Source organism: Saccoglossus kowalevskii, chromosome 8 (genome assembly GCF_978046115.1).
Source record: "Saccoglossus kowalevskii chromosome 8, keSacKowa6.1, whole genome shotgun sequence".
Taxonomy (NCBI): domain Eukaryota; kingdom Metazoa; phylum Hemichordata; class Enteropneusta; family Harrimaniidae; genus Saccoglossus; species Saccoglossus kowalevskii.
The window spans coordinates 23,514,057-23,541,956 of NC_140648.1; the positions used below are offsets into that span (position 1 = coordinate 23,514,057).

The 27,900-nt window shown below is 32.7% G+C and overlaps 1 protein-coding gene across 1 annotated transcript in view; it reads right to left on the reverse strand.

Moving 5' to 3' along the window:
- Positions 1 to 1,441: 1,441 nt before the first annotated feature.
- The window catches only part of LOC102801779 (centrosomal protein of 112 kDa-like), a 29,615-nt gene continuing 3,156 nt past the window's right edge, over positions 1,442 to 27,900 (reverse strand). Inside the window, exons 4-27 of the mRNA XM_085502378.1 lie at positions 26,957 to 27,074; positions 26,096 to 26,316; positions 23,111 to 23,249; positions 19,045 to 19,164; positions 18,438 to 18,501; positions 18,000 to 18,139; positions 15,710 to 15,809; positions 15,411 to 15,529; positions 14,993 to 15,136; positions 13,976 to 14,130; positions 13,472 to 13,601; positions 12,695 to 12,787; positions 11,878 to 12,017; positions 9,863 to 9,998; positions 9,210 to 9,317; positions 8,906 to 9,088; positions 8,295 to 8,438; positions 7,262 to 7,348; positions 7,054 to 7,116; positions 6,587 to 6,639; positions 5,176 to 5,272; positions 4,236 to 4,325; positions 4,019 to 4,084; positions 1,442 to 3,849 (exon numbers count right to left, since the gene is read on the reverse strand). Coding sequence (XP_085358504.1) covers positions 3,718 to 3,849; positions 4,019 to 4,084; positions 4,236 to 4,325; positions 5,176 to 5,272; positions 6,587 to 6,639; positions 7,054 to 7,116; positions 7,262 to 7,348; positions 8,295 to 8,438; positions 8,906 to 9,088; positions 9,210 to 9,317; positions 9,863 to 9,998; positions 11,878 to 12,017; positions 12,695 to 12,787; positions 13,472 to 13,601; positions 13,976 to 14,130; positions 14,993 to 15,136; positions 15,411 to 15,529; positions 15,710 to 15,809; positions 18,000 to 18,139; positions 18,438 to 18,501; positions 19,045 to 19,164; positions 23,111 to 23,249; positions 26,096 to 26,316; positions 26,957 to 27,074 — 2,842 coding nt within the window. The 3' untranslated portion in view covers positions 1,442 to 3,717. The remainder of the gene's footprint in view (positions 3,850 to 4,018; positions 4,085 to 4,235; positions 4,326 to 5,175; positions 5,273 to 6,586; positions 6,640 to 7,053; positions 7,117 to 7,261; positions 7,349 to 8,294; positions 8,439 to 8,905; positions 9,089 to 9,209; positions 9,318 to 9,862; positions 9,999 to 11,877; positions 12,018 to 12,694; positions 12,788 to 13,471; positions 13,602 to 13,975; positions 14,131 to 14,992; positions 15,137 to 15,410; positions 15,530 to 15,709; positions 15,810 to 17,999; positions 18,140 to 18,437; positions 18,502 to 19,044; positions 19,165 to 23,110; positions 23,250 to 26,095; positions 26,317 to 26,956; positions 27,075 to 27,900) is intronic.

Consider the following 27,900-nt stretch of genomic DNA (forward strand, 5'->3'; position numbering starts at 1 on the left):
CAGGTAGACCTAAAAAACAAAGCTCTTAAGACCTGCTTCAAAATGAATCAGCTGTTATTTTCGGCAACTTGTACACCACTCAGAATTCATTTGAAGATGTTTGATGCAGTAGTTAGACCAATTCTCCTATACTGCACTGAAATATGGTCTAGTGATGTTATTGCCCACACAAAACAGCTTTGGAATTTGACAACACCCATGGAAAAACTCCATACCAAATTCTGCAAGTTTTTATTAAAGGTGAATAGCAGAGCCTCAAACTTGCCATGTTTAATTGAATTAGGGAGGTACCCTCTTACAATACAGGGTACAAAACAATTGTTAAAATATTGGATGAGGGTTCAGGAAATGCCTGAAAATACATTAGTATGTGAAGCATACAAGCTTGGTATAAAGATGCATGATTCTGGTACTAAAAACTGGGTATCTGGTGTGAAAAAGATTTTGGAAAACCTAAATTTAAGTAATATCTGGAAAGATGGGCAAATTAAATACAGCAATGCTACTATTGAAGACATTACAGAAAAATTTGAAATGCAATCCCAGAAAAAAGTAAAGAATGCATGTTTGATGATGATAAGGGCATGCATCACAAAATCAAATTGAGAACAGACAGAGAACTAAAAACTGATTTTTCTTTTGAGAAATACCTCCAAATAATTAAAAATCCACTATATAGTGCTGCAACGACTAAACTTAGAATAAGTGCCCACCGTTTACAGTTGAATCAGGCAGATACAAAAACATTTCCATCTCTGATAGAAAATGATGTCTGTGATCTTGGAGAAATTGAAGATGAGAAACATTTCCTTTTCACGTGCTAGCTATATGATAAAGAAACTAAACATAAAATGTATAGAGAGACATTAATAAACATATTAAATAATAAAAACGATCACATAATTAAAGACGTTTCAAAACACATTTATACTTGCTTTATACTTAGGGAGCAAACAATCAAACAATAACTTCAGTACCAGCTGCCTCAAAAAAACCCACCAAACACAGATTTACATTTATTTACATTATATTACAATTATTCATTTATCTCTTATTGTGAGATATGTATTTATTTCATTCATTTACAGTATTTTTAGTATTTCCTTTTATTTTCATTTTTTTGGTATAATTACATGTTTTTGACTTTATTGTATTTCATGTCAAGATCTCAAATGGGATACGATAGCAATAAAGAATTACTTACTTACTTACAATACCCCAAGAACGTACCAGGATGTAAGACTTTTACAAATTATGCAAATAGACTATTGTACAGGCTGAAATTAAAGTCCTGATACTTGCTGCATCATGAGGCTAGGATTTTTCACAAGTTGTAGTTCAGGGGATAGTTCGAAAGAGATCTAGTTAGTTTGTTTGTTGGGAATCGTATATTGGATGCTAGCCATAGGGTTACAAATCACATAATCATCATAATGAAATGTTAGATAATCCAATATCACATTAATTATACATTTTATTAATTAATATAATTCGTATATACAAAATAAATCACATAATACAAAATTAAGAATTAATATTTACAAAATTTGTATCAAATTAAAAACTAATAAGAAAAAATATAAAAAGTACTGTATGATTAAGTAAACAGACATGTGTTATTGTTTACATGTTTTAACAAAACAAAAATAAAAGTTTAACACATGATATTAAATAGCATTTTCCTGTAGTGCCTTTTAAGGAAATACACCAAAACAATAATCTTATTTACTAGTATTTGTTAAAAAACAAAAAAAGTTCATTTTAGTTACAAAATTAATACTTTGTTGATAAGATATTAAAAAAAATATATATTTTTTTTTCAATCGTAGAAAAATTATTACAGGCAAAATATTCCAGTATTTTAACCTGTCTTGCTTTAACTCTTTGAGTGCCAATTTTTTATTTCCCCACTTAAATTTAGGTAAATTTTCTATAATTTTTACTGAATTCAAGCTTAATTTTGGACAAAAAAAAAAAGTCATATTGCTTCTAGTTTTTGATCAAAAAGTTTGAAATTTTCACAACATTTAATGTAATGAAAAGAGGGGACTATAAAAGAAGTCGACTTTGGCACTCAAAGGATTAAAGGGCGGCAATCGTTGTGTGCCGCGTCCTGTTCGATATGGGACTCATAGCGACGTATACAACGCGTGTAAAATACATTGTTTATTTACATGAAAACGACAACCGCACTTTAAATACTGTGTACTGCCTCGGCTCTGTGACATGACCAGCAAGAGCATGCAGAAACTGAATCTACTATTCAAAAATAACTATTTTTATTTTCAATATTTCAGATTGATTAAAGAAGAGATAATTTTTTTAAAAAAATCTTCAGTTTTCAGTTCATTTTAAATCTGCTGTACGTTTACAAGACTGGTGAGAGTGGTATATAACATGACGACAAACCGATGAATTAGACTTTGTGATTTGTTGTTGCAGGAACAAGTCATTATCAACGTGAATTATGTAACAATACATCACTAATGAAAATACCAATTTTAACCTGATTATTTGGCAACATTGAACCTGCTAAATTTTATCACGATAAAACCAAAGATCAGAATACTTACACAAAAAGATCATACAATTATTGATAGAAAATAGGTAAATAATACTTTTCTGATCTGTACAGTTTTACGCAAGTATATTGTTCCGTATTCAGAATACCACATACTATTATTATATTGACTTAGTAATGCAAAGCTATTGTTTTCAGTGAAAGATTGTTTGGAAAGGGAACATTTTACAATTATAAGTAGGCCAAGATACTGTAAAATACTTTATTTTAGCCGGAATTCATTTTCGCTGTAAAGACATTTTGGGTGTTTTGTACGGAAGTTGAATGTAAAATATAGAAAAAAAGGTATATTCGCTGGATTTTATTTTCACTGAATCATTCCTTCAGCAAAAATAGCGGAAAATAATTCCAAGCGAAAATAAAGTACTTTACAGTATTTCTTCTAAGCAAATGCAACTTTGCTATTTTCTCCAAGAATATCAAATAAAATATTGTTTTGTTATGTTTTGTTATGACAATGTCACATAAAAAAAAATGATAATGACTATTTTGGCGCAATGTGGTGATGTCACTGCGCAAGTTGGTGATGTCATCACTGAGCAAGTTTGTGATGTCACTGTGCAGCTTGGTGATGTCAATGAAAAGCGTTGGTGACGTCATCACTGAGACAATTGAATGCGAATAAATTTTAGAAGGACAACCATGTATCTAAAAGTCTTTGGTTAAAATTAAAAAAGACAATATTTAAATAAAATTTTGTACCATCCTTGGATTTTTCAAACAATACAATACAGCTCCGGAAAAGAATATATTAATACAAAATTAAACTCCAATAAAACAAAAATTTAGATTTCAACTATTGAATAATTTTTTTTGATGTGGGACGGCTACAATGTGGGACGGCTTAATATACAGATCAATCTTTTATACAATTGCAAAATAATTTAAACAAACAATAAAATAATTTCTAGGGGAGCGGGGGGGTGGGTGGAGAGGACAAGTTGACCTAATAAATTATATCATTTTACTGTCACTGAAACAAAAATCAAAATAATTCATTTCTTCTTAAATAGATAATGGGGAGATGTTGATTTGAAGTTCACATCAAGTTAAAGTTACTAGATACAAGTTACTATACATTTTAAAGCTGCATCATGTTATCTATATGAGGTATACTAGGTGGGCTGCTTTCTTTTTTACATCCTGCTAGGGGATCCAAACCCCATAGAATATTTATTTTTAGTATCTAACTCTTCCTGCAAGACCATGGCGCGTTGCTGTAAGGAATTTACTTGGGATTTCAATGATGAAATGGTGTCTTCCAATTCCTAGAAAAAGCAAGAATGTTTTTAAAAAAAAAAAAAAAATGTAATTGCAATGAAATCATGACAGATTGACAAATAGATGTTTTCGATGAGGTCAAGTGATGTGCACAATTTCAAGATGGCAGAAACACCTGATTCATTGTTTGTTTGTTGGTTGGTTGGTTATGCTTACCTCTCTTATCTGAGCCGGCATTAATCCCCTGATTTTATCTTCATAATCCTGCCTTAAATGATTTATCTAATCAAACAAAAAATGAGAAACTGTGCGTCAGTACCCATGATGCATTGCATATCTGCCATCATCGTAAAACCAAGGTCATCATTTGCATAATGTTGAAAAATGCCTGGTGATGTATTTTTTATTTCATTTGCATAATCAGTTGACGTACCTTTTCTTGATAATCAAATTCTTGATTCTGTAGTTTCTTTTCCAGTTTTCTAGCTTTGCCTTTTTGGGTATCGCAGTCTTGCTGAAGTCCCTGTTCGAACATGTAAATCAGGCATTTAAACATTAAAAATAACATTTCTCAGATATCAAAGTCGTTGCAACAGTTCTTCTCACGAGAATGTTGTCTGTTTAATGTTCCTACAACTTCTGTAATTAGTTTCTTTCTTTTCTAGTGAATTTATGAATATTGTCTTGATTGTTATCAGTTTGGCAATATTGCAGACAAACTGCAGATTTGGTGTCGCCAAGATGGACGGACTCACTTTCTTAAATCTTGTCAAAATGTATATCGTAGATGCTCTGACATGTCTCTTACTTTTTGGTTTCTGTTTGCTTCTGTTAACAAATATGATATGTATTTAGACAAGACTTAGGAAAGAGAGTTTATTTTGACATCATTTTGTAGAAATTCAACCTCTTTGCATTGTTCTGTATGCATTTAGGGCATTTTTTATACTGTCCATATTTAACGGTCTGGAAAGAACATACTCTTACTTTCATGGTGTGAAAATCATTTTATTTTAAATCCATCCAATTGTAAAATAAAATATTAATAAACAATTACTGTAAAATCTCTATTAGTAGCTGCGGCTTCTATTAAAATGGTACAATTCAACCGAGGGGATGCGGCTTCTATTAGAGCATCTACACATATGACAAATTGTGAATTTTGGTTCTCAATTGTTCAAAAAAAATGGGTGCGGCTTCTATTAGGGATGCGGCTTCTAATACAGATTTTACGGTATATGATAAATCACTTTTTTTTTTTAAATTCTGTTTTAAAAAAATATATATGATATGAACAAATCAGTAACCTCAACAAGGCACTGTCGACGCTAGAACAATCATCAAAAAATGATATCATTATGCAGATTACCAACCTTAAGAAAACTGCTATGTTGTTTTTTCAACATCTCTTTCTCTTCATTATATTTCTGTACAGTGTCAGATAGTCTTCGATCATACTCCGATTTCGAGCTGAGAGAAGAAAAAAAAAAAACATCAGTGAGTTCACAAGTTTAATTCAGTTTTCCAAAAAACACAACAAATAATATATAATATATTCACATTCTCTTCAATATCATATCATATTATTAACAATTTAAAAATAAAATATCAAATTCATATTACAAAGAATAATAAAACTTCCTGACACATGACATGGTAAAAGACATAAAGCCAGTGAACAAACAAAACCGCTTTGCATATGTACATCATCACTGAATGGTTCCAGTCGACTAGTGCTGGAGTCAAGTGGAGACCTGTTACTAACAAGTGACAGATTTTTTTTGTTCATCATTACTATAATCCAAATATTAGTCAAACCATTTATTTATAATTGGAAAGATAATACAATAACACATTTGATGTGACAAGAAACTGCCCATTGTATTTAACGATATGTTCTCGTGGTTATTCAATTTTAATTTAAAATGGAATTTTTTTTTTAGTCCAGGTATTGTCAGTAATTTGTGAAAGTAGGTGGTAAAACTGATACAATGTAGTGTTGAGTCAATGTCAATTTCATAGCGAATATTAAAAAAAATTGCAAAACCTAAATTAAATTAAATCAATGTAAGCATACATCCATTATCATTGGTTCGGTTCGGCCCTAAGCTAATTGCACTGTAATGTAATGTTACATAAATGCCAATAAAGCGTTGTTGCTAGTAAAGCAATTAAAATTGTGGTGTTAAAAATCTAAAACACTATGTGACAAGAAAAATCTGTATGGTCTGGGACTATGGCTAATGTGAAGTTATCTGTTTTTTTTAAAACACACATATTTGCTCAATTTTTAAAGGGCAAGAGTCACCGTCCTGTTTGATATGGGGTCCCATGTGACGCGTACAATGTTTACACAACATTTGAATGCACACTGTAACACTGCTGTGGCAAGTTTTTTTGGATATTTTTATAATAAATTTTTTCGCGACAGGAAATAATTTTTAAACATTTAAAACTTATTATTTTATGTGCAAATTGCCTAACAGAAACCATATTTCATGTTTGGGACTATAAGACTATGACTGTGGGATCATTTTCATATCATTAATGTGACATTATGGTATCAACCAGGCCTGATCGAACACAAGCACCAGCAAATCTTAACCAAGATTCCCCAAAGACGCATCTATTAGCGAATGAATCTCGGCCAGTGGCTTTTGCCTCCCTATTCAATCAAGAGGTATACTCGATGACTGACAATTTTTTGGTGTTCAATACCAGGTAGGAATTAAACTTTATCTTGGGCCTGAGCAAACAAGGATGTTTTGTACTAGTTGTCTTTACCTTTGTCCATCTTCTCTCATGCTTTGTATCACACTCTGGAGTTCAGCAATTGACTGAAAACAATTTTAAAAAGATTTAGTTTATATGGATGAAAAGAGTCTACAAATGAAGTAGCTAGAATAAAAATATACTCTCCAGTGAGTAAACAAAAATAGCTTGCTTATAAACCAACCAATGCTATGGTCTTACACAGCTTTCCTATGAATTGCGCCCTCTAGTGCTACAATGATGTAAATGATACAAAGGTCATTCAAATTATCGATACCAATGAAGATTATATTAATGAGAAATTTGACTATGTTATAGATGACAAACTGGATTGCAGTTTTTGATTTTAACAACATTGCCTTTATTAATATACGTTGTTTTACGACACAGAAGCACTCTACCACTAGAGGGCGTGTTTCATAGAAAAGGTGTTATGATGTACAGTACGCTGATTAAATTAAAAATTAAACAACACTTACCTCGGCAGACTTTGTAAGTCTGTGTGTGTATTCTTTTTCAATCTCCTTCAGCCTGCCATTGGTCTGTTTTAATAATAAAAGAGAATTTTTTTTTTAAGCAAATACTCGTAATAAAAATGACAAAAAAAATAGAATCAGTTCAATTAATTCTTCTATTTTGCAATGTTGTATTGTCAGGGAGTGCAATTCTGTGAAGTAAATAATTTACCTGTTCAAGAGCTTTTTCCATGTCGTTACTGTGTTCTCTTTGTAGTTGTAGTTTCTGCTGTTCCATCTGAGACTTTAACTGTGAGACCTGGGAATTTTGAAAAAGACTATCAATGTCCATCAATCCTGTTACTGTAAATGACGTTATTTTCGATTGGAATTAATTTTCGCTATTTTTGCTGCAGGAATGATTCAGTGAAAATAAAATCCTGCGAATACTGTAGAATACTTTATTTTTGTTTGGAATTCATTTTTGCTATTTTCGCTGAAGGGATGATTCCGTGAAAATAAAAACCAGCGAATATACTTTTTTTCCTATATTTTACATTCAACTCGTCAAAAATCAGTGAAAATAAATTTCATACAAAACTCCCAAAAAGTATTTTCCAGCGAAAATAAAGTATTCCACAGTATACCTTTTCCCTATATTTTACATTCAACTCGTCAAAAATCAGTGATAATAAATTTCATACAAAACACCCAAAAAGTATTTTCCAGTGAAAATAAAGTATTCCACAGTATACCTTTTCCCTACATTTTACATTCAACTCGTCAAAAATCAGTGATAATAAATTTCATACAAAACACCCAAAAAGTCTTTTTAGCGAAAATTAATTCCAGCGAAAATAAAGTATTTTACAGTATATGAACACCATTAGCAGCAAAGCCAGTGAATTTAAAGACAAGACACAAAGTTACAAAAATGGGAATGTTTTTATTCAGGATTATTATTCTATAAAAATAATAAAAATTGGAATTCTGTTCTGTATAGATTCATTCATCAGAACTAATGCAAGGGTCTGTTACTAATATGATGAAGATACAATTTTTTGAAAATGTAATTTTGGTTGATGTGTAATCAGGAACTTCACAATCAACAAATGACTAGCAACAAAACAAGTACATGTATTTCTTACTTCCTACTGTAATTGTGGTCACGCAAGCCATATTCAAATTGTAAATACCCAACAACGACTAACTCCATATATGGAATCTAAATACCAAATGAATTGTGGGTAAAATGAGAAACTTACATCGGCCTCATATTCCCTTGCTGACTTCTGTTTCTCTTCTTCTCGTAACAACCCCAATTCTACAATTTGCTGTTTTCGCAACGAGTTGGACTGAATGACTTCTTCTCGCAAATCTCTCACTTGTTTCTCAAGTTCATTTATTGTCTATTTATAAAAAAAAAATTCAATGCGTCATTTAATGACTCAATTTCAATTATAAATTTTTCAACATGAAAATATTAATGATAAAGTCATAACTGTGAATGAGTGAAGATGAGGGTACATCTATTGAGACACAAATGATACAAGAAAAAAACTGCCATGCTGTCAGTCAGCCAAACAAAGTTAGAAAGACGTTAGCTGAAATGTCTCATTTCATGGTTCAAAGTTCAACTACAATGCAGTGAATTGTGGGAAATACATTGTCTGAAGCGAGTTGGTCACCATGCAAGGTTGAACATTTTGAAAATATCTTTATTAGTTTGGTGCTGACAAGGCTTTGATGTTACATGTTGGAATGAACATGTCAGCATTGGGTACATTTTTCAAAATCGTAACACTCATACGACTTTGTTGTTGTGATACTTTTAATCATAATGCTTATAACATAACCATAACACTCATAAACTGACCTGTGAATCTCTTTCGTGTCGTTCTTTAAACCTCAGTTCTTGTTCTTCAAGTCCATTTCTCATTTTTTCAGACAATCTGTCCATTTCTTCTTCATGCTCCCTATGTGACATCTCCTTGTCAGCGTGCGAGTCTCTCAATATGGCTGCCTTTTCTTGTTCAAACTTCAACCTCAGTTCAGCAATCTGTGAAGCAAATTGTAAAAAAATATTATTTTATTTTCATCTCACTACACTACACAACACAGAGTTTATTAGAGCACCTCATTGAAAATGTTTGGTTTCTAATAGAATGCAATTTTCCTACCTCCTGTTCATATCTCTGTTGCTCCTCTTCCATCTGCCTAGCATTCTCTTTGGCTTGTTTTTCTCTGAGAGCTTTCGACTTCAATAAATCAGCTTCCACTCTCCCCATCTAACAAAAGAACAAACAGTGAAATTAATACTTAACACGAAACTTTATAAGTAATGACAAATAATAACATGATGAATAATGTCATTTCAATATCAAATATTTTCTGTAAACAATAAACATTATTGTCATATTTCCAGTTTTTCATAAAAATACATTCATAAATGGAACTTTTCAGATACTGTAATATATATTTTATTTCCACTAGAGACAAAGCAACAAATCAGTGAAAGTAAGTTTGAGATTTTTTGCGAAAATGACTTTGTGAAATAAAGTAATTTTATAATAATTTTATCAGCTAGGTATACATGAGAAAAAAAGAAAGAATCAAGTCAACTTCATTTCTAAAATTGATGCGAGAGATTTATTTATTTATTTTTTATTCTAAAATTGGCTTTAAATCTGTGCTTTTATTATGATTTTTCCATGGCAACAGGATTTTATTTCATGTCTTCTAAAAATAACAAAATACATGAAAAAAACGTCTGTTTTTCTCTAATGTTCGAGATGACCAGAAACATAAATACATTATTTTTACTGGGCCTTACCTGTTGTTTCATTTCATCAAACATTTTTCCTGAATTCTTTTCTACTTGCTTCTTGAAATCCTCTAAAGCCATTTCTGACTGCTGCGATTGGATCCGCTGCGACTCGGTAAGCCTTGCAATATTCTGATCTTTCTCCCTAGAAAGAAAAACATAAATTATTATTATAACATACCAGATTTGGACTTCGCATTTCACCATTGATAAAATATTATGATACTCTATCGTGTTCCATCTGCCCTGAATCTGCATATTTTGCTGGTTACAAAAAAAAACCTTTTCTAGTGTTGCAGGCTTTGTGACGACAAAATAAAAGCAATATGGAAACAGATATGTAGCAACATTAAACATTCTTTTATAATCAACTCAGTGTGTTGTCTGCATTTTTTTTAGCATAGAGAGATACACATATTCATAAACCAGGGCCATATATCATAAAAACTAATCAACACTCCATAGTGCCATATTGGTTTCAGATTCAACAATTGATAGGATTCTTGTCACATCGCACATAAAATTGACCCATTATCTATTATAGAGCAATAAGTTGTTTTATGGTTGCTATGTTACTGACTTATAACCAGAGGTCAAAACTATTGACCTTTTCATAAATTCACAAAATACCGTACTTCCCCGAGTATAAGCCCCTTCCCGAGTATAAGCCCCTCCCCGAGTATAAGCCCCTCCCCGAGTATAAGCCCCTCCCCGAGTATAAGCCCCTCCCCGAGTATAGGCCCAGGGTTTTTTTACCGGGCATTGACGACATTTATTAAAATATGCATGTAAAAATTGTATTTCATTGCATAAAAATCATGATTGGTACAGTAGTTTGGTTCTTGCTTTTACGAGAAAACTCCATTAATTTCAGAGTGCATGGCCGGCGAACGTACGGAACATGGTTCGCACCTTTTCTATTCTGTTATTTACTCACGATGAATCCCGATGTTGCAATACTGATTAATCCATATTCCTTTTGAGTAGTGGTTTTAGAAATGGCAAAAATGGTCATTGAACATAGTTTTACTTTTCCGAATAATCGTGTCCATTGAGACCTTTGTGAATGGGATGTGAACCAGCAAATTATTCGACATGACTTATTGGGGACCGTGAAACATTTAAATACTTCCTCCACCCTCAGTTTACTTTTCGAAAATTGGGAATTAACAGCTTTAGGGAAAAAAAATCACTGTTTTTTGTCGAAATCAGATCGCATTTTAACATTCACTTCCGCATTGCGTTGAAAAAATTACTTCGTCAATAATCAGAAAACTTCGTCTGTACAGCATTTTGATTGGTTAACGAAAGACATGACCTGTTTAGGTCAAAGGAAGTTGTTCAGGTCAAATCATGATGAAAAACACCATGGCGGAAATTGCTTTGTATCGAGAGTGTGCGAGCGATCAAAAACATTCCACAGCAAAGATAATGATAAAGATTTTGCCTTCAACAGTTTTTCCACAGACCCTACCCATTTTTGCACCGTAAATTCAGATGGTATGTAAACTGTATTGTAATAAAATGTGTGTATTTTTATGAACATATTTGTTTCTTCATTGTAAAAAGTGTCGTGGAAATCAAAAAATCGTAATATTTCTCTGAGACCGGCGCTGTGAACGAAAAATGTAATTTTGATGATTTTTCGCGGTTGGGAAGAGGGTTACAATTTTAAACCCCCCAAAAAATTATCTTTTCTGAGGTGGTCCTCGAGTATAAGCCCACCCCCTACATGTTCAGGCCCCTGGACTTATGATTGCGGAAGTACGGTAGTCTCGTTTATGGTCTGCACTTTCCTTCAGAAGATTGGGACAAAAATAGACAATTTTTTTGAGTAAACACTGAAAACTGACCTTAATTTTGTCTGTCGACTCCAAAATTAGGGTTCATTTCCAGAAATATTGAAGAATTATAAGAAAAAGTGCAAAGAAAATTTTGGCGAGAAAGTCTGGTGGTAAAAAGGTTAAAGCTGACACTAGATTTATGAATGATATGCAAAACAGAAATGATTGTGTGGGACTCACTTAACAGCATGTTCTAATTTCTTAATTTTTCTTGAGGAATCTTGTCGTTCTTGGTCAAGTTCATTTTTCAAGCTTTGAACTTTCTTATCGTGCATATGCTCAGAATGCATTTTGTCTTGTTGCTGTACGGCTTCAAGTTCCTGCAAATGAAATATTCAAATTATTGTTGCTATAACAACATAATAATACAATAAAAGAGATACCACAGTCGTTTGTTTGATATGGGTCCCATGTTATGATTCAACATGTGCAAAAATACATTATTCAAATATGCAAAATTAAAACATGCACTGTAAGACAACTGTAGCGATTGAACTGATCTATTAGTTAACATGATTTAAAAAATATTTTCTTTATCTGAAAAATGTTACCATTTTAAAGCTTGGAGATTTGTTTTTATACCATTAATTCAACTATTATTAATATTGATATTATTTGAAACTATATAGCACCATACTTTCAAAAAGCCTGTGCATCACAATGATAAGAATTAAAAAAAAAAGCAAAAAATAAATAAAAATAAATTAAAGTTATTGAATAGTCCTTTCAGGCCTGTTGAAGTAGATGAAGTAGATGAAGTTTTTTCTTAAATACACATAACAAATCACACTATTTCTTGTCTAATTCAAGAGCATATAGTTACCAAGTTTCATTGAAACCTGTTGAGTGGTTCTTGAGATCATTTTTTTTAATACTCACAGATTTCAACCAAAAACTATTCAGGTCTGAGCATTAAATGTACCATCTATGTGAACAGTTCTTCAGGTATTCGTCAGACATACATACAAACATTTTAATAAGAAAAAACTTTATTTACCCTGATTTGTCTTTGTCTTTGATGTTCACTCTCCTGCAGTGATTGTCTTAATTGCATTACCTGTTGCTCCAAGTCCCGTATTGTGTCACTCGACTGAAAAGTAAACATTCAATGGTCAATACTTGTAGTTATACTGCCCTCTAGCAGAATCAAGTGGAAAGGGTTATATTGACATAGTGTCTTGATGATTTTCAGAGAGTGCATTCTTCAACTTTTAAAATGCAGTATTTTTTTCGGTATTTAAATGCTTTATTTCTCACCTAATTTTTTGATAAATGGACATAATTTGGACTAATGTCTGCAGGTCTTGATCAAAATAATTGGAAAGATTTTCAGTTTATTTTTAGGAAGGGCCTATCGATAATTAAAACACATGCATGTAGAAATGTAATCTCTTCATTTAACAGTTAACACCCTCTCACCGCCCCTCAAAACATAAGTTTGCGAGTGCAAAAAAATAGAAGAAACATTAAAAACAAATCAGTGCGAATTTTGCACACAGTAATTGAAATCTTTGACCCCCTCTATCACCTAAACAAATATTACATTTGGTATGCGCATATTTTAATTATCCACGGAACCCTGAGATTATAAAAGACTTCAAAGAGAATGGAAAAGACACAATTTTTTGCGTTTTCATTATGCAAACAGAGACATTTTATGATCACTGTAACAGACAAAATTGTAACCATAACTACCACCCTTTACTTCTCTTAAGCAGCACAATACTTTCAGTTATTGAAATACAAAAGTTAAATATTAATATTCCATATATACCTTAGACGAGGACAGTGTGTGTTCTTGTTTCATATACTCGATGCTCGCCTCTGATTTATTGCGTAATTGTCGGATTTCTCTCTCGGTGTCTTCTTTCATACGATTGTAGTCCCTCTCTAATGCTGAATATCTAATGATGAGAACGAGAATGAAAATAATAAATGTTGAAATAATTTTGCATCATGATGATTAAAATATTGAAGTTATTTGGGTCTATGTATCTATGTGCAGTGATGATATTTCTGGCGGTCATATTTATTTTAGCTGGAATTAATTTTCACTGAAAATACATTTTGGGTGTTTTGTATGGAATTTATTTTCATTGACTATATATTTGCTGGATTTTATTTTCACTGAATCTTTCCTTCAGCGAAAATTTATTCCAAGCAAAAAAAATAAAGTATTTTACGGTATTAAAAACAACTTTCAAATCCAATGTACGGGTAATGTACTTTCTAAAACAAAATATTTAAATCATAGAATTGACACGTTTGTTTTACTTGCCTCACTTTCATATCATCAAGCTCGCTTGTTAGTTTGATATTTCTTCCCTCCAAGTCCATTCTTTCCTGTCCAACTCTTAGTCTTGTCGTACTATGGGTTTCAGCTTCTTGAGTTAACTCTTGTATTCTGTTTTCCAATTCTTTTATAATACCAGCCTGAATAAAAAAAGACATTTTCAGTTGTTCAGTCAGACATTATTTGGGTATTTTAAAATGTAGTTATTAGTTGAATGAATGCACAATATATGCACATAAGTATGAAGAATCCATCTCGGAAACAGTTGGCAAAAATAACAGAAAAGGGCTCACTACATGGGGGTTGTGGAAAAGTCAGCCAATATGTAAAATTTATTTTTCAAAGTCAAAGAGTTCCCTAACAAAAACCTCTGACTCAAGTCTGGCCACATTCTAACAAGAATCTGACCAAAACTCTTGCAAGAATCTCAGTGAGATTCTGATCAGATATTAATATGCAAATTAGAGAGATAACCGTGAGATTCTATAGCAAGAGTATGATCAGATTTTCACTGTTCTCTAATTTGCATATCTGTCATTTACATATTTCCCATCATCCCTTTCTTAGTTTCAAATACTAGTACTGTGGAATACTTTATTTTCGCTGGAAATAATTTTCGCTGAAAAGGCATTTTGAGCGTTTTATATGGAATTTATTTTCACTGATTTTTGATGAGTTTAATGTGAAATATAAGAAAAAAAAGTATATTCGCTGGATTTTATTTTAACAGAATCATCCTTCAGTGAAAATAGCGAAAATAAATTCCAAGCGAAAATAAAGTATTCTACAGTAACTTGGTTACCCAGATTGGGGGAACAGTCAACTTGATGACAGGGGGGAATGGGACATTATTTGAGGGGCAAATACAAGTGTCTTGACAATTTTAATCTCAAAAAAATTGACTAATTGTGGTTAAGGTCTATTGATGGATAACAATTTTGTTTTGTTTTTTATTTGAAGCAATCAGTTATTTGTGAATTTTCAATATTTGGTAAAACTTACATTTGCTTCTACTTGTGCGTTGTATTCTCCCTCCATCTTCTGGAGACGGGTATTTGTGTCATCAAGCAACTCCTGTATATTCTTGGTGTGTTGTTTTTGCATTTCAAATTTCTCTTGTTCAAAGTCGGCAATGGCATCATGAAGCTAAAAAAAAAATGAAAATACAAATAGATAAGTTTTATTTCAGTACATTTTAATCAGAAACTCAAGTTTGATTAATAAATGGTCATAGAAAATATTTTTATTTAGAAATAAATTTAATTTTACCATATGTTACACGAATTTCACATTATCACAGAAATTGGAAAAGTTTCTTGAGAGAATACCAACCACGTGGAAGAAAATGAATTTTGCAGAGATTTGCTCGACATTTTCAATTGAAAAAAAATTGAAATATGTAACACTGATTTGCACTTACTTTTTTGTCATAATCATTTTGAGTACTTTGTGAAGAATGTTCCGCCATTTTCTTCAGCTCTGATATTTGCTTATCTTTGTTTTCTCTGATTACAGTGGATTCCCTGATTACGGTTTGAACTGAAAATGGAGAAATTCAGACATTCGTTTGTGAGAATATGGTGTTACAGGATTGTGTCAGTCACAAGTGAAGGTAGAACCTCATTAACATAATCCATACAAGGACTGAATGACAATATATGGGACAGGAAACAGTCGCCTAATTAACAATTGTCACAACTTTACAAATCACTTTCTTACCTTTCTTTTCTAATTTCTTGATTGTTTCATCGTTTTCTTTTGTTTTTCCTCTGTAATGTGACTTAACTTCTTCTATCTCTACATTTTTACGATCCAGAATCTGTGGAAATTCAGAAAGAAATTGAAATTACAAATTTTTCAACAATACAAATTTTGAAAGGATTTGCCAAAAAGTCTAAAGTCAAACACACAACAATACTGTACACCAGTTTAATTTTACAATTTCAGTCAAAGAAAGCTTAGAAAGAACTCCCGTGTGCTGAGAGTATTGGAGACACATTAAAAATTAATTTAAAATTACTTGAACTTGAGATGTTGATGGAAACGCAGAAAACTAATTATGCAAATAAGGTAACTAATATGAATAGATTTAAGTGTAAAACTAATAAGGTCTGCACAATGTTATTGTACCAAGTTTCATTGAAATGTGATTAGAACCAAAAAAATATTAATTATTATGCTAATTAGAGAATTAATATGAACAGATTTTAACCCAAAATTAATCAGGCTGTCTATTGTCCTAGAGCATTTATTTACCATGTTTTATTCAAATGTGATGATCAATACTTGAGATATCAGTATTAATTAATTAATTATGTTAATTAGGTGATTGAGAAGCATAAATATTTACCAAAAACTAATATGGTGTATAGTCCTAGGTTCATTGAAATGTGATGGGTACTCTTTAAAAGTTTCATTGAAATCCAATGAGTGTTTTTTAGACATCAGTGCAACAGCCATAGAACAGCAAAAAATTAACTAATTATGCAAATTAGGCAATTAATAGGCACAATTATTTATCCCAAAATTAATCAGGTCTCTGCATAGTCCTAGAATATCTATGTCGCAAGTCTCATTGAAATGTGATGATTAGTACTTGAGATATCAGGTGAAAAGCTGAAAATTAACTAATTATGCTAATAAGGTGATTAATATGCACAAATTTTTACCCAAAAACTAATTAGGTCTCTGCACAGTCCTCAAGTAACTATGTACCAAGTTTGATTGAAACGTGATCATTACTACTCAAAATATCAAAAGCTGAAAATTAATTAATTATGCAAATTAGGTAATTAATATGTACTGATATTACCCTAAAAACTATCAGGTCTGTGCAGTGTCATATGACATATATGTACCAAGTTTTATAGAAATGTTATGATTAGTACATGAGATATCAGTGGAAAAACCGAAAATTGATTAATCATTATGTAAATTAGGTAATTAATAATATTAACAGATTTTTACCCAAAACTAACCAAATCTGTGCATTAGTTCAGCGCATCCATGTTTCATTGAAATCCAATGAGTGGTTCTTCAAATATCAGTGGAACAGTCATAGAACAGCTTAAAATCAGTTAATTATCATGCAAATTAGGTAATTAATATTCATAGATTTTTACCCAAGACTAATCAAATCTGCGTATTGGTTCAGAGCATCCATGTGCCAAGTTTCATCAAAATCCAATGGGTGGTTTTTCAAATATCAGTGGAACAGTCATGGAACAGCTTGAAATCAGTTAATTATCATTCAAATTAGGTAATTAATATTCATAGATTTTTACCCAAAACTAATCAAATCTGCGCACTAGTTCAGAGCATCCATGTGCCAAGTTTCATCAAAATACAATGAGTGGTTCTTCAGATATCAGTGGAACAGTCTTGGAACATCTAAAAATCAGCTAATTATCATGCAAATTAGGTAATTAATATTCATAGATTTTTACCAAAACCTAATCAACTCTGCGCATTATACCAGAGCATCTATGTACCAAGTTTCACCAAAATTTGATTAGTGGTTCTTGAGATAACGGTGGAACAAAAAAAGTGACATACATACATACATACAGACATACATACAGACAGGGTAACTGCAAAGACTCCCTTTTGTGCTTCGCACACGGGAGTCAAAAATGTTTGCAAGTCAGTTAGAATCACAAAATTTTTGTAGCAGCGTTCAACTTGGGTTCTTAACCTTTTCACTGCCAGTTCCTTTTTTTCATCACAAAATAAAACCTGTTTATAGTCTGCACTTTCCTTCAAAGATTGTGACAAAAATAGCCAAATTTTTGAATAAAAACTGAAAATTTACTCAAAGCTAGTCTATTGGCTCCAAAATGAGGCTGCATTTTCAGAAATATTGAAGAATCTAATATAAAAGAGTAGAAAAATTTGGGTGAGAAAGTCTGGTAGTGAAAAGGTTAAAAAACAGAATCACAAAATTTTGTCCTCAAGAGCAGAAACTTTTAGCGGTGAAAATTAAACTGTTTACATGAATTTGTGTTCTTACTTTCTGGATGGCTTCATCGTGTTTTTGTTGCATGTTCAATTTCTCTTCATGGAATCTAGCTTGTAACATTTTGGACTTCATTTCAAGTTCTTTTTCGTATTTTCCAACAAGACTAGTTTCGTCCCTGAATGAGGAAAGACCTGTGGGGAACAAAATTGATCAATTGGTAAATGCAAAGACATGACAATGCGGACTAATGTAATGGCACTACCTATGACAAGGTCATTGTTGTGTGGTGTGACTAGAAATCATCATCAGTTTTACAAATGACAGTACCAAGCCCTGAAGCGGCCATTTTATTCACTTTTTCAGCAGGAGTTAATTTGCATTGGGTGTCATAGTGACTCGATCAATTACAAGTTTCATAATTAGCAATAGCAAGAGGTCAGAATATTAAGATTTAAGTATACATGTATCGGCAATATTTAGTAAACTTACCTCTCGATGCAATTGGTCTTGAAAGTGAGCTTGATGGATTCCAATCATGACCATACTTATCATCCTAAAATGAATATAAACGTTTGTTATCTACTTTGGGTGAAGTTAAACAAAAAGATTTGAATTTGGTACACCGAACTGGAACTACTGGTACGTATGTGCTTTTAAGCCGAATTAAAACTTTGAACACTGAAATCAACTTCTGTCACCTAACAAACAGCATAATATTTTTAATAAATATTTCACAAAATATTTGGCTAAAAAATGATTTTGTTTTATGTTATTGTGCATGTCAGTTTGAAACCTGTACCTCAATTTTTTGTTGCTGCAATTCCGTGGACCAGTGCAGTGGAAAATGTTTTTTTTTTTTTCGATCAAAATCAACATTCAATGCATGTATTGAAAAGCATGTTAATGTGTACATCTTTTTGTTCTGGTTCTGGTCGCATCATTGCAGAATTTTTCCATGAGATGAAAAGAAAAAACCTTTTTTTTCCCAGCCTTATTGGATTTTATTGTATTTTCACTGATTTTTTTACCGTTCTCATAAACATAATTATACATTGATAGCGAAACTAATACATCTACATGATGATTCTTCTCTTACAAAGTTTCTTGAAGGATGCGGAGGAGGAGATGATGCTGCTCTTCTGTATCCATCAGAATGATCCTCTTCATCAGAGGAATATGTAAATGACGGTTTGTAACGTCCACGTACATCATCATGCTATTAAATCAAAACAAGGATGAATTAAAATATTCATCAAATCATATTATATCATACACAGTGAATGTACATTTACGAAAGGCATCAGAATAAACTGAAAAACCATCTACAAATTTGATGTGAGAGCTATGGTGTGCCTCAGTGCAATGAATAAAATTTCAAAAATTTTTTTTAAACAAATACTGTACAAGATACTGCCGTAAAATTATGACAGAAAACGATGAACGTTTGGAGGAGACATTGATTGTCACATTATGTAACTATTATTATCTAGAACAAATTTCTGAAACAATGAAACTGTATTGCATTTATTGAATACTATAACTTTAAATATAACTTTTTTGACAAATACCAAATATCCATTAGAAATGCATATCCAGAAATAACATTTGTTGTATACTGTATCTACCGGTAAAAAACTATTGTAAGATACTTTATTTTCGCTTGGAATTAATTTTTGCTGAAGGAATGATTCAGTGAAAATAAAATTCAGCGAATATGCATTTTTCCTAAATTTCACATTCAACCTGTCAAAAATCAGTGTAAATAAATTCAATACAACACTCAAAAAAAAGTTTTTTCAGTGAAAATTAATTCCAGCTAAAATAAAGTATTTTATAGTACTTATTTTGACCAAAGAAACATTCTGTAATTTATGTGAGCATATGCGCTTGTAATAGAACAAATACAGTCGCTACGAAATCATAACTGAAACAAGTAACCTGTAGAATGCTGTGTGGGTAATATTTTTATATTGATTTTTGCTGCATTTGCAGCAAATAGTTACCAAACAATGAGAAATCTATTGGATTGAATATACCTCTCAGGTGGCTTCACATGCATAGTTCAAGCCTGCCTAACCGGTGCTTATACCAGGATTTAGTTACAGCTTCATGTTCCCAGTAATCCCAGTAATTCATGAAAGACTGGCACTCCCATGCAATTAACAGCGAGTTAAATTCTTGGGATTGAAACATATATTTTGAAGTCACTGATGTAGGCAATGAATAACTTAAAGTTGACATAAAGACGAGGTAGTGCTCAACTAGAGGCTGAAATTATAATTAATTTGTTTATTTCAATTTCTCCTGAAGTCAAATAGAATACACTGGTGAAACACGATAGTACCCATGGGCGAAAGGATGTTTTGGGGTGTAGTTTACATTGTGTATGGAGTGGTAGGATCGGGTGTAATTTGTTCATTTCCAACTCTTATGAAGTCACGTAGAATTTCACTTAATTTATTTTTGCTGACATGTTTTCAAGCATTACATGTGAATCCAATTTTCACTGTGCTGTGTCTCAATAGAGTGTGAGGGAAATGGCATTTTCACTGGAATTTATTTCAGGGGGAAAATGTTTTCAGTGATAATGAAGTATTATGACAGAACCCCATACCCTCCCCGTGGCTTTCATTGCGTATGGAAGTTATTTTCACGAGTGATGCGGTGTATCCTGCTGCCGTACTTTCACGAGCGAAGCCACTTGGAGGGTATGGAGTTCTGTTATTATTACATATGTCCCATATTTGATTATTTCATATTAAAGAAAGAACGTGCAACAAATCGGGATAGAAATTTAGGTCGGGGAACCCAATTGCCCATTAATATGCTCCAAGACAATGCTGCGACCTAGCAACGCGTGTCAGTGTAGAACGCGTGTCACTGTATGTGTGAAAATAAAATAATCAGACGTCTAAACTTGAGTCATTGTCCGAATAAATACTGCTCAAATTGACTAAGTGTTCAAAACGTCATAAAAAAGACGCCGCCGACGATGCGCGTCGCACAATCTTTTTGCTAGCTGTCAAACAACTTGTCAAGTCAAAACATCTACGCGCCAAAGTGAAAAGGCTGATTTTACTGCGGGTCCAGGCTGCGGGTGGATGTTCAGAGAGCCCTTCAAGATTGATAAAACTCAGTTTCCAGGTGGTCAACATACATTAAGTTTTCCCAATCCTAGTATTCTATGTGATGTACATCTAACATGCCAAAAATGAACGATTGGTGAACGATTTGAACCTGACAAAAATAGCAGACGGAAATGTGATTTTAAAAATAGATACCAGGAAGGGGAGGGGGTAAAAGAAAAGTTATATAACATTTTATTATTCAATAATTTATTAAAATACATAAGTTTGTCCAATTCCCTGTGATACAACACCTCAGACATAGCTCATTGTACTCGGTTTGAGTGTGGGTACAAAGTTACTATTTGAATTTTTTATATCTTTTTTCATTAATGAGAAATTTGACCCCAAAGTTAGAGTAACTGTTCACCAGGAATGGCTTTTTAACTCTTCTGTGATTTTTTTGGGCTTGGCTGATTTTGTTCAAACTTGATAGGCAGATCGTACCATCACTAATTGGAAAAACAATCCTGACCCACCGCTACCATGGCAACAGCCAAAATCTGTTTTTTGAATACTTTCGCCCCAAATTTATTACCTCCTACCAGTCTTGTAATAGCAGTGGCCAAATGATCATGCCTTTTATTCTGGCTACGTTGCGCACTGGTAAGAGATCACTGGCGCCGACATTGTTACACTGTCAACGTAATCCCAATTGAACTTTGAATAAAATCTAAATGCTGCCTCCAATCTAGAAAATACTATCGCAAAACGGTTGGAAATAATACATTTAACGGCTGAATACGTCCTAGCAATAAAATAAAGGGACTTCTAAAGACTGAATGTTATTTTGCGAACCTCGTATAAAGGTGCCTGGTTTTAGTTATAAACCGACATTAGCTTCACGTTCATGTCCTACCATGGTAACAGCCGAAAACATATTGCTTGTTTTTTACCGGCTTGTTTTCATTGGCAACCGAAGTATTTTTATTTTGTAAATAAATGTTCGTCTGCTATTTTTATCCAGTTTAGCAACATTTTTTGCATATTAGGTGTACATCACATGGAATACTACGATTGACAGAACTTGGTGTATGTTGACTGAGTTTTATCATAGTACGAAGTACCAGGAGGTTTCTGCTGGCGACGTTGCGGCGTTACCCAGTTCCAAATAAAGATTACCAACGCCAAATGAGCAACATTTTAACCGGTAATCAAGATTCATTCAATCCACGGCTAGCAAGCAACATCAGAAGCGAAGTTGTAGCATGCAGTACTAGTAAGTCATCCCGTCAGTGGAGTACCACAGTAGCACGGCATGCTTGCCTTCAGCATTGTATTCAAATGAATCACGTGGTGTGTCGTTCTCGTTCAAACCCGGAATTCGATCAATAGGGGAGTTTCAGTATAAAAAAAAACATTGCAAATCATGCAAGTTCAACATTTTCAAACCAATATACTAAAACAGGAATGCTCAGAGTGCAAAAGTATGATAGTTATTACTTTCCAGTATACACATCTCTGTTAATACTATCCCTCACATGTTCTACTCCCAATTACTCCTGCGTAAAATGGTGAGCCTCTTTTCATGTTGACATTCAGACTAAAATCATGTGACAGGCTGTTAAAATTGGCTGTTGCATACTCTTTCGCCGGTCTGGGAAATGTGTTTAATTAGCTCTCATTCAAGCAACAATGCAGATTTCCCAGTGGGAGTGAAACTATTCGACTCTGTCATTAAAAAATAGGGGTGTTTTCAGCAAAAAACGAATAACAATGGAATGCACACAAAATACTGAATTTCGGAACAAATCGTGCATTACTTACAGCAGCAGAATACCACAGAAATATCAGACGAAACATGAAAACACTATATATTGTCTTTCGGCCTGAACCCTCTATATTGCAATTCAAGGAATTAACCCCTTATGTGCATCCATTTCCCACCTTGGTATCACCCACCCCTGAAAACAAACTCTTAATACCACGCTGAAGCGTTTGGTAATAACCAAGATGCTCTTTCCTAACATATGATAGTTTTCACTAACTGAAAAATTAAACCAAAATGTTTAACATGAGAATTGTGTATTTTCCTACCTTGCCATGTGATTTATCATCATTACTCCTGGAAAACAATGATTTAGGTGCTGGAGAAGACACAGATTCTCGTACAGACTCGCGAGCCGACTCCCGGGCGTCACCAGTTCCTCCTACACTACCTGTTGTATGAGTTCTCCTAAAAGATGTAAAAATAATGAAGATAATATTAAGCTAATAGAATACACGTAGAATTAAGTGAGTGATATCACAATGGTTTAACATTACAATGAAACCAGCAAAAGTTAGCACACCACAGAAACTAAGACTACTGTATTTATTGAATTATTTTTTTTTTTTAATTATTTTTGTTATTACTTAATATTATTATAATAGCCATATAATGAAATATAAAATATAAAGTATCATAATTACTGGTTTTACCATATACTGTAAAACCATTTACCATTTTCACTGGCATTTAATTTCATTATTTTAATTTTTTGAGAAATTTCACTGGCTTTTATATTCACAAACTTGGCAGGAAAACAATTCTATTTTGCATGTTCACATGGATTCAATTTAGCAAATTTTTATTATTGGCGAAAATCACAAAATTAAAAACCAGTGAATAATTAATATGTTCACAGTATTATGAGAAGCACAGACACTTTAGATATTAGCAATTAACTTGTAATCTACACATAAATGTATATAAACACATTTATTCACTTACATTGTGCTTTTATTAGATTTAAGCTTCTAATGTGAACATAGGATATATGTAATTGTTATTTGTCTTATTATTAATATTATCAATAATACCATAGAGCCAAACATAATAGATTTATCAACATATTATTATTATCCATACCAACTGGATTAATGATTTCAAAGAAAACATGACTTCTAATTAAATAGATAAATCCTTTGAACTTTACTTGTAGGCAACATGCTGAAATGTTACTTTTAGCAGAGATAAATTCCAGATTTTATGGAAAAAAAATTATCAAGACCTGTCAAGAACTAATGATTAAAAAAGAAATTGTATAAAAATACTAAAAAATGCACAAAATTTTGGCAGGAAAAAATATGGTGCTCAAAGGGTAGCACAGTGGTGGTAGGAAATACACCAAGAGGGAAGGATTAGAAATCTTTTGTTTTTATACACTTGGTTGTGACACCAAGAGTGAAACAATAAAAATCTTTTGTTTTTCTACTTTGGATTTTAACCCCAAGAGAGAAAATTTGTGATCTTTTGTTTTTATACACTTGGTTGTGACACCAAAAATGAAACTTTTGAGATCTTTTGTTTTTTTATACACTGGTTTAACACTAAGAGGGAAACTTTATTTTTATACACTTGGTTGTGACACCAAAAATGAAACTTATGAGATCTTTTGTTTTTTTTATACACTGGTTTAAAACTAAGAGGGAAACTTTAGAAATCTTTTGTTTTTATATACCGTTAAAGTCCTAATATAAACCGCATATGTAATAGTAACCGCACCCCCAATTCCGGCTTCGGGGTTAAAGAGTTCTTAACAAAAATTGAAAACTTGAAAAGTACCTATTACTAACCGCACCCCCAATTCAACAAGACCGTGACTGACTTCATTGTTTCAACCAGCTGTTCCAAAACAGCATTGTTCCTAATCCTATTCATTATTTATTGTTCAGCGGTGATAAGATGTCAGACAGGCAATGAAACTGCCTTTGTTCTGGCGGCAACCTCTGTCAATACTCTTTCTGAATACGTCTGTGTTTCGTAAGTTTTAGACAATGAGCTTTTATCACCGTAAAAGTGTTAAACTGAGCATTGAAGAATAATTTATCTTTCGAAAACAAATAATTTCTTGATTTAAAAAAAAAATCATGTCGTTTTCCCATGGAAATCAAAGGCAAAAGATCGCACTACATTATCGGTAAATCTCTTCCGTGTTGCGTTCACCATGAGGTCGCTGAACTGTCATTAACATATTTAAATGAGCTATGTAATTTAGACAAGTGGGCACCATCCAGCATATTGATTGGTTAATTAGCGACTTGACCTATCCGGTCAATAATACGTCACGTGAGCATTCAAAAACATGGCGGATATATCGTATCGGCTGTTTACATGTGACTGAAATCATTCGCTTACGGGGAAACTAAGTTGAATTTTACTTGCATTTTATAACAATTCAATGGATTTATTTTTCGTGCGTTATTGTAATCACTACTAAATAATAATCACCAATATCAACACTTCAAAAACAAGTAAGTTATTCACTTGTGACCCGCAGCATGGCCGGATCGAGCTACCGTTCTGTGATCATTTGCTACTAAGCAGTGCATTCGTGTTTTTATTTGAAACTTCTGTTAGAATATACTTTTCGTTACCAAGAAAATTAAAAAAATAAATGCATATTATATTAAAAATACTGAGTATTTTTTGTATCATGTGGAATTTTTTTTTGATTGACTGTAATTTTTCAACATTTCGTAACGCCTATTTTAGAACCAAAATAAGGCCTTTCACTCTTCCCCGACGCCTATTCAAGAAATTGTACAGTGTACTATTGTTTGTTTTGTGCATGTGTTGTGGAAAAAAAATGACCACGCCCATTTAGTGATTGCAATATGTACGTAATAGAAACCGCACCCCGAACTTGAGCTTTTGATCCCAATTTTTAAATTGATACATTGTAATATAAACCGCGGTTTATAATAGGACTTTAACGGTACTTGGTTGTGACACCAAAAATGAAACTTTTTAAATCTTTTGTTTTTATAAACTGGGTTTTAACACAAAGATTTATTTGTTTTTATATACACTGGGTTTTAAAACTAGGCCACTAGAACACCTTAGGTCTGGTGAATAATTAAGAAAAAATGATTTAGAACGCAATCTAGCACCCACTGGCAATAGGATTTGAATTAAACATGCTACAAGCAGTTAGTCTAGACAAAGGCAGACAAAAACTATTGAGAAAAAGGTCTGTTCTTGTTTTGTGTTGAAGACTATTTAGTTGTAGAATGCACTGCTTGGCTATATGGTATTACCTTCGCCTAGGAGAACCACCTATGACAGCATGAAACCTATCTCTTAGTGTAGAAGATCCGTTTGGCTCTCCTAAATTTCTATTGGTATATGAAGATGAGGGTGATGAAAATACGAACATTTCTCCGAGTTCCCCCTGTACCCAATCAGGTGTGGATCTGCCAGCTTCTTCAAGATTCTTGGAAGATACCTTCTTCTTATTTGGCTCGTCAAAGTATATAGACTGCAAAGTAAAAATAATAATTATATAATAAAATAATTGTTGATTGTAGTGTAGAGTGTAGTGTAAGTTTTTAATATATGAATCGTCTGTTTTACAAAATCTTGGTGGTGAAATGAACTACATGTGATAGAAAATCAATATAAACATGGCATGCAGACAAAAATAATTGATATCAATGTTTAAATCAACATATTTGAAGTTTTGTACCAATATACAAAGTTTCAAAAAGGAGGTCTATAAAGTGTTCTATCTTGAGGTCTATCTTGAGTTTTACATGAAGTAAATTGTTCAAGGTAGCATGGATTACAGTGGAGTGTGAAATCGTGCTTGATTTTGCATCAAAATTAAATTTGACTTTCATTACTTCCAAACATTTGGACAATTGGACAAAAAAAAAAGTTTTTTTAACCGATGCACGTAATGACCAGGAACATAATGTGGATAATGTACGAGTATAGTAGGTGCAAACATTTTGTTTTCAACTATTTCATGGTCTGAATTTCTCTTGCTAAACGTTTAGTCATTTTTGTTGAAGTTCAAGATTTAGAATTACAATCAAGTTTTTATTGTAGAATTTGATTAAAAAAAGTACTTTATGAATGGATGTGATTGAGATGAAGTTAATGAGAGCAAAACTTACCATGTAGGCAGGTAGCGTAGGTAAAGCACCAGGATCCGGTCTATGTGAATACGGTCCTTCTAGAACACCACGGTTTAACATGTGCATTAACAGTTCAGCATAAAGATTCCTGTTTTTCCTACGAATCAGGAATAAAACGATTTATCATAAGTGATCATCTCAGAAGTTGAACCGCTCTGCACATATTTTTAATTTATCAATATTCTGTGATATACTGACCACTGGAGGTTGGCGAGTGAGATCTATGATCGATATGTCCAAAGACAAACCATACCTAGATCAACCTCCAACCCCGAATGAGGTTGCTACAGCCTCAATGGTGAGCCGACTGACTGTAATTCATTCATTATCAGATACGTCCTTGGGTGGAACTTTGATTGAGGTTCACAAGACATTATGTTTGACCAAAGACTACTGACAACCAACATTTTGCCAGGTAGAAAAATTAATGATTTAATAATCTACCTTGTACAAGGGTATAGATATAGATGGACTTGCTTGGATTTCAAACTCTTCTATTTAACCCTTTGAGTGCCATCATTATTCTCATTATTTTGGTGGAATATTTTGCCTGTTCGAATGGGCTTCATTTTTGGGACTATAAACATGTGTGGTGATGCTGTTTACTATTTGATTTTTTTAATAACTAGCCAAATCATGAGCCAAATTTTGAGTACTATGTTTTTACATTTTTGTCAATCAAGAGTATAATTGCAGAATGAGAACTGCAGGCTCTATCATATTTTTGTAATTGCTATTTTTAATTTCTTTCCATATTGTTTTAAGTACTTTTTTGTGCAACTGAGATATGATCCAAAAACGGCCACTAAATCAAGAGAAACTATGAACTAAACTAAACTACTTATCTATATTTTTCAGTTGCTAGGTAACAATCTCCAGCTATGTTCTGACTGGCACCAGTAACTTGTATCAGAACATCAATA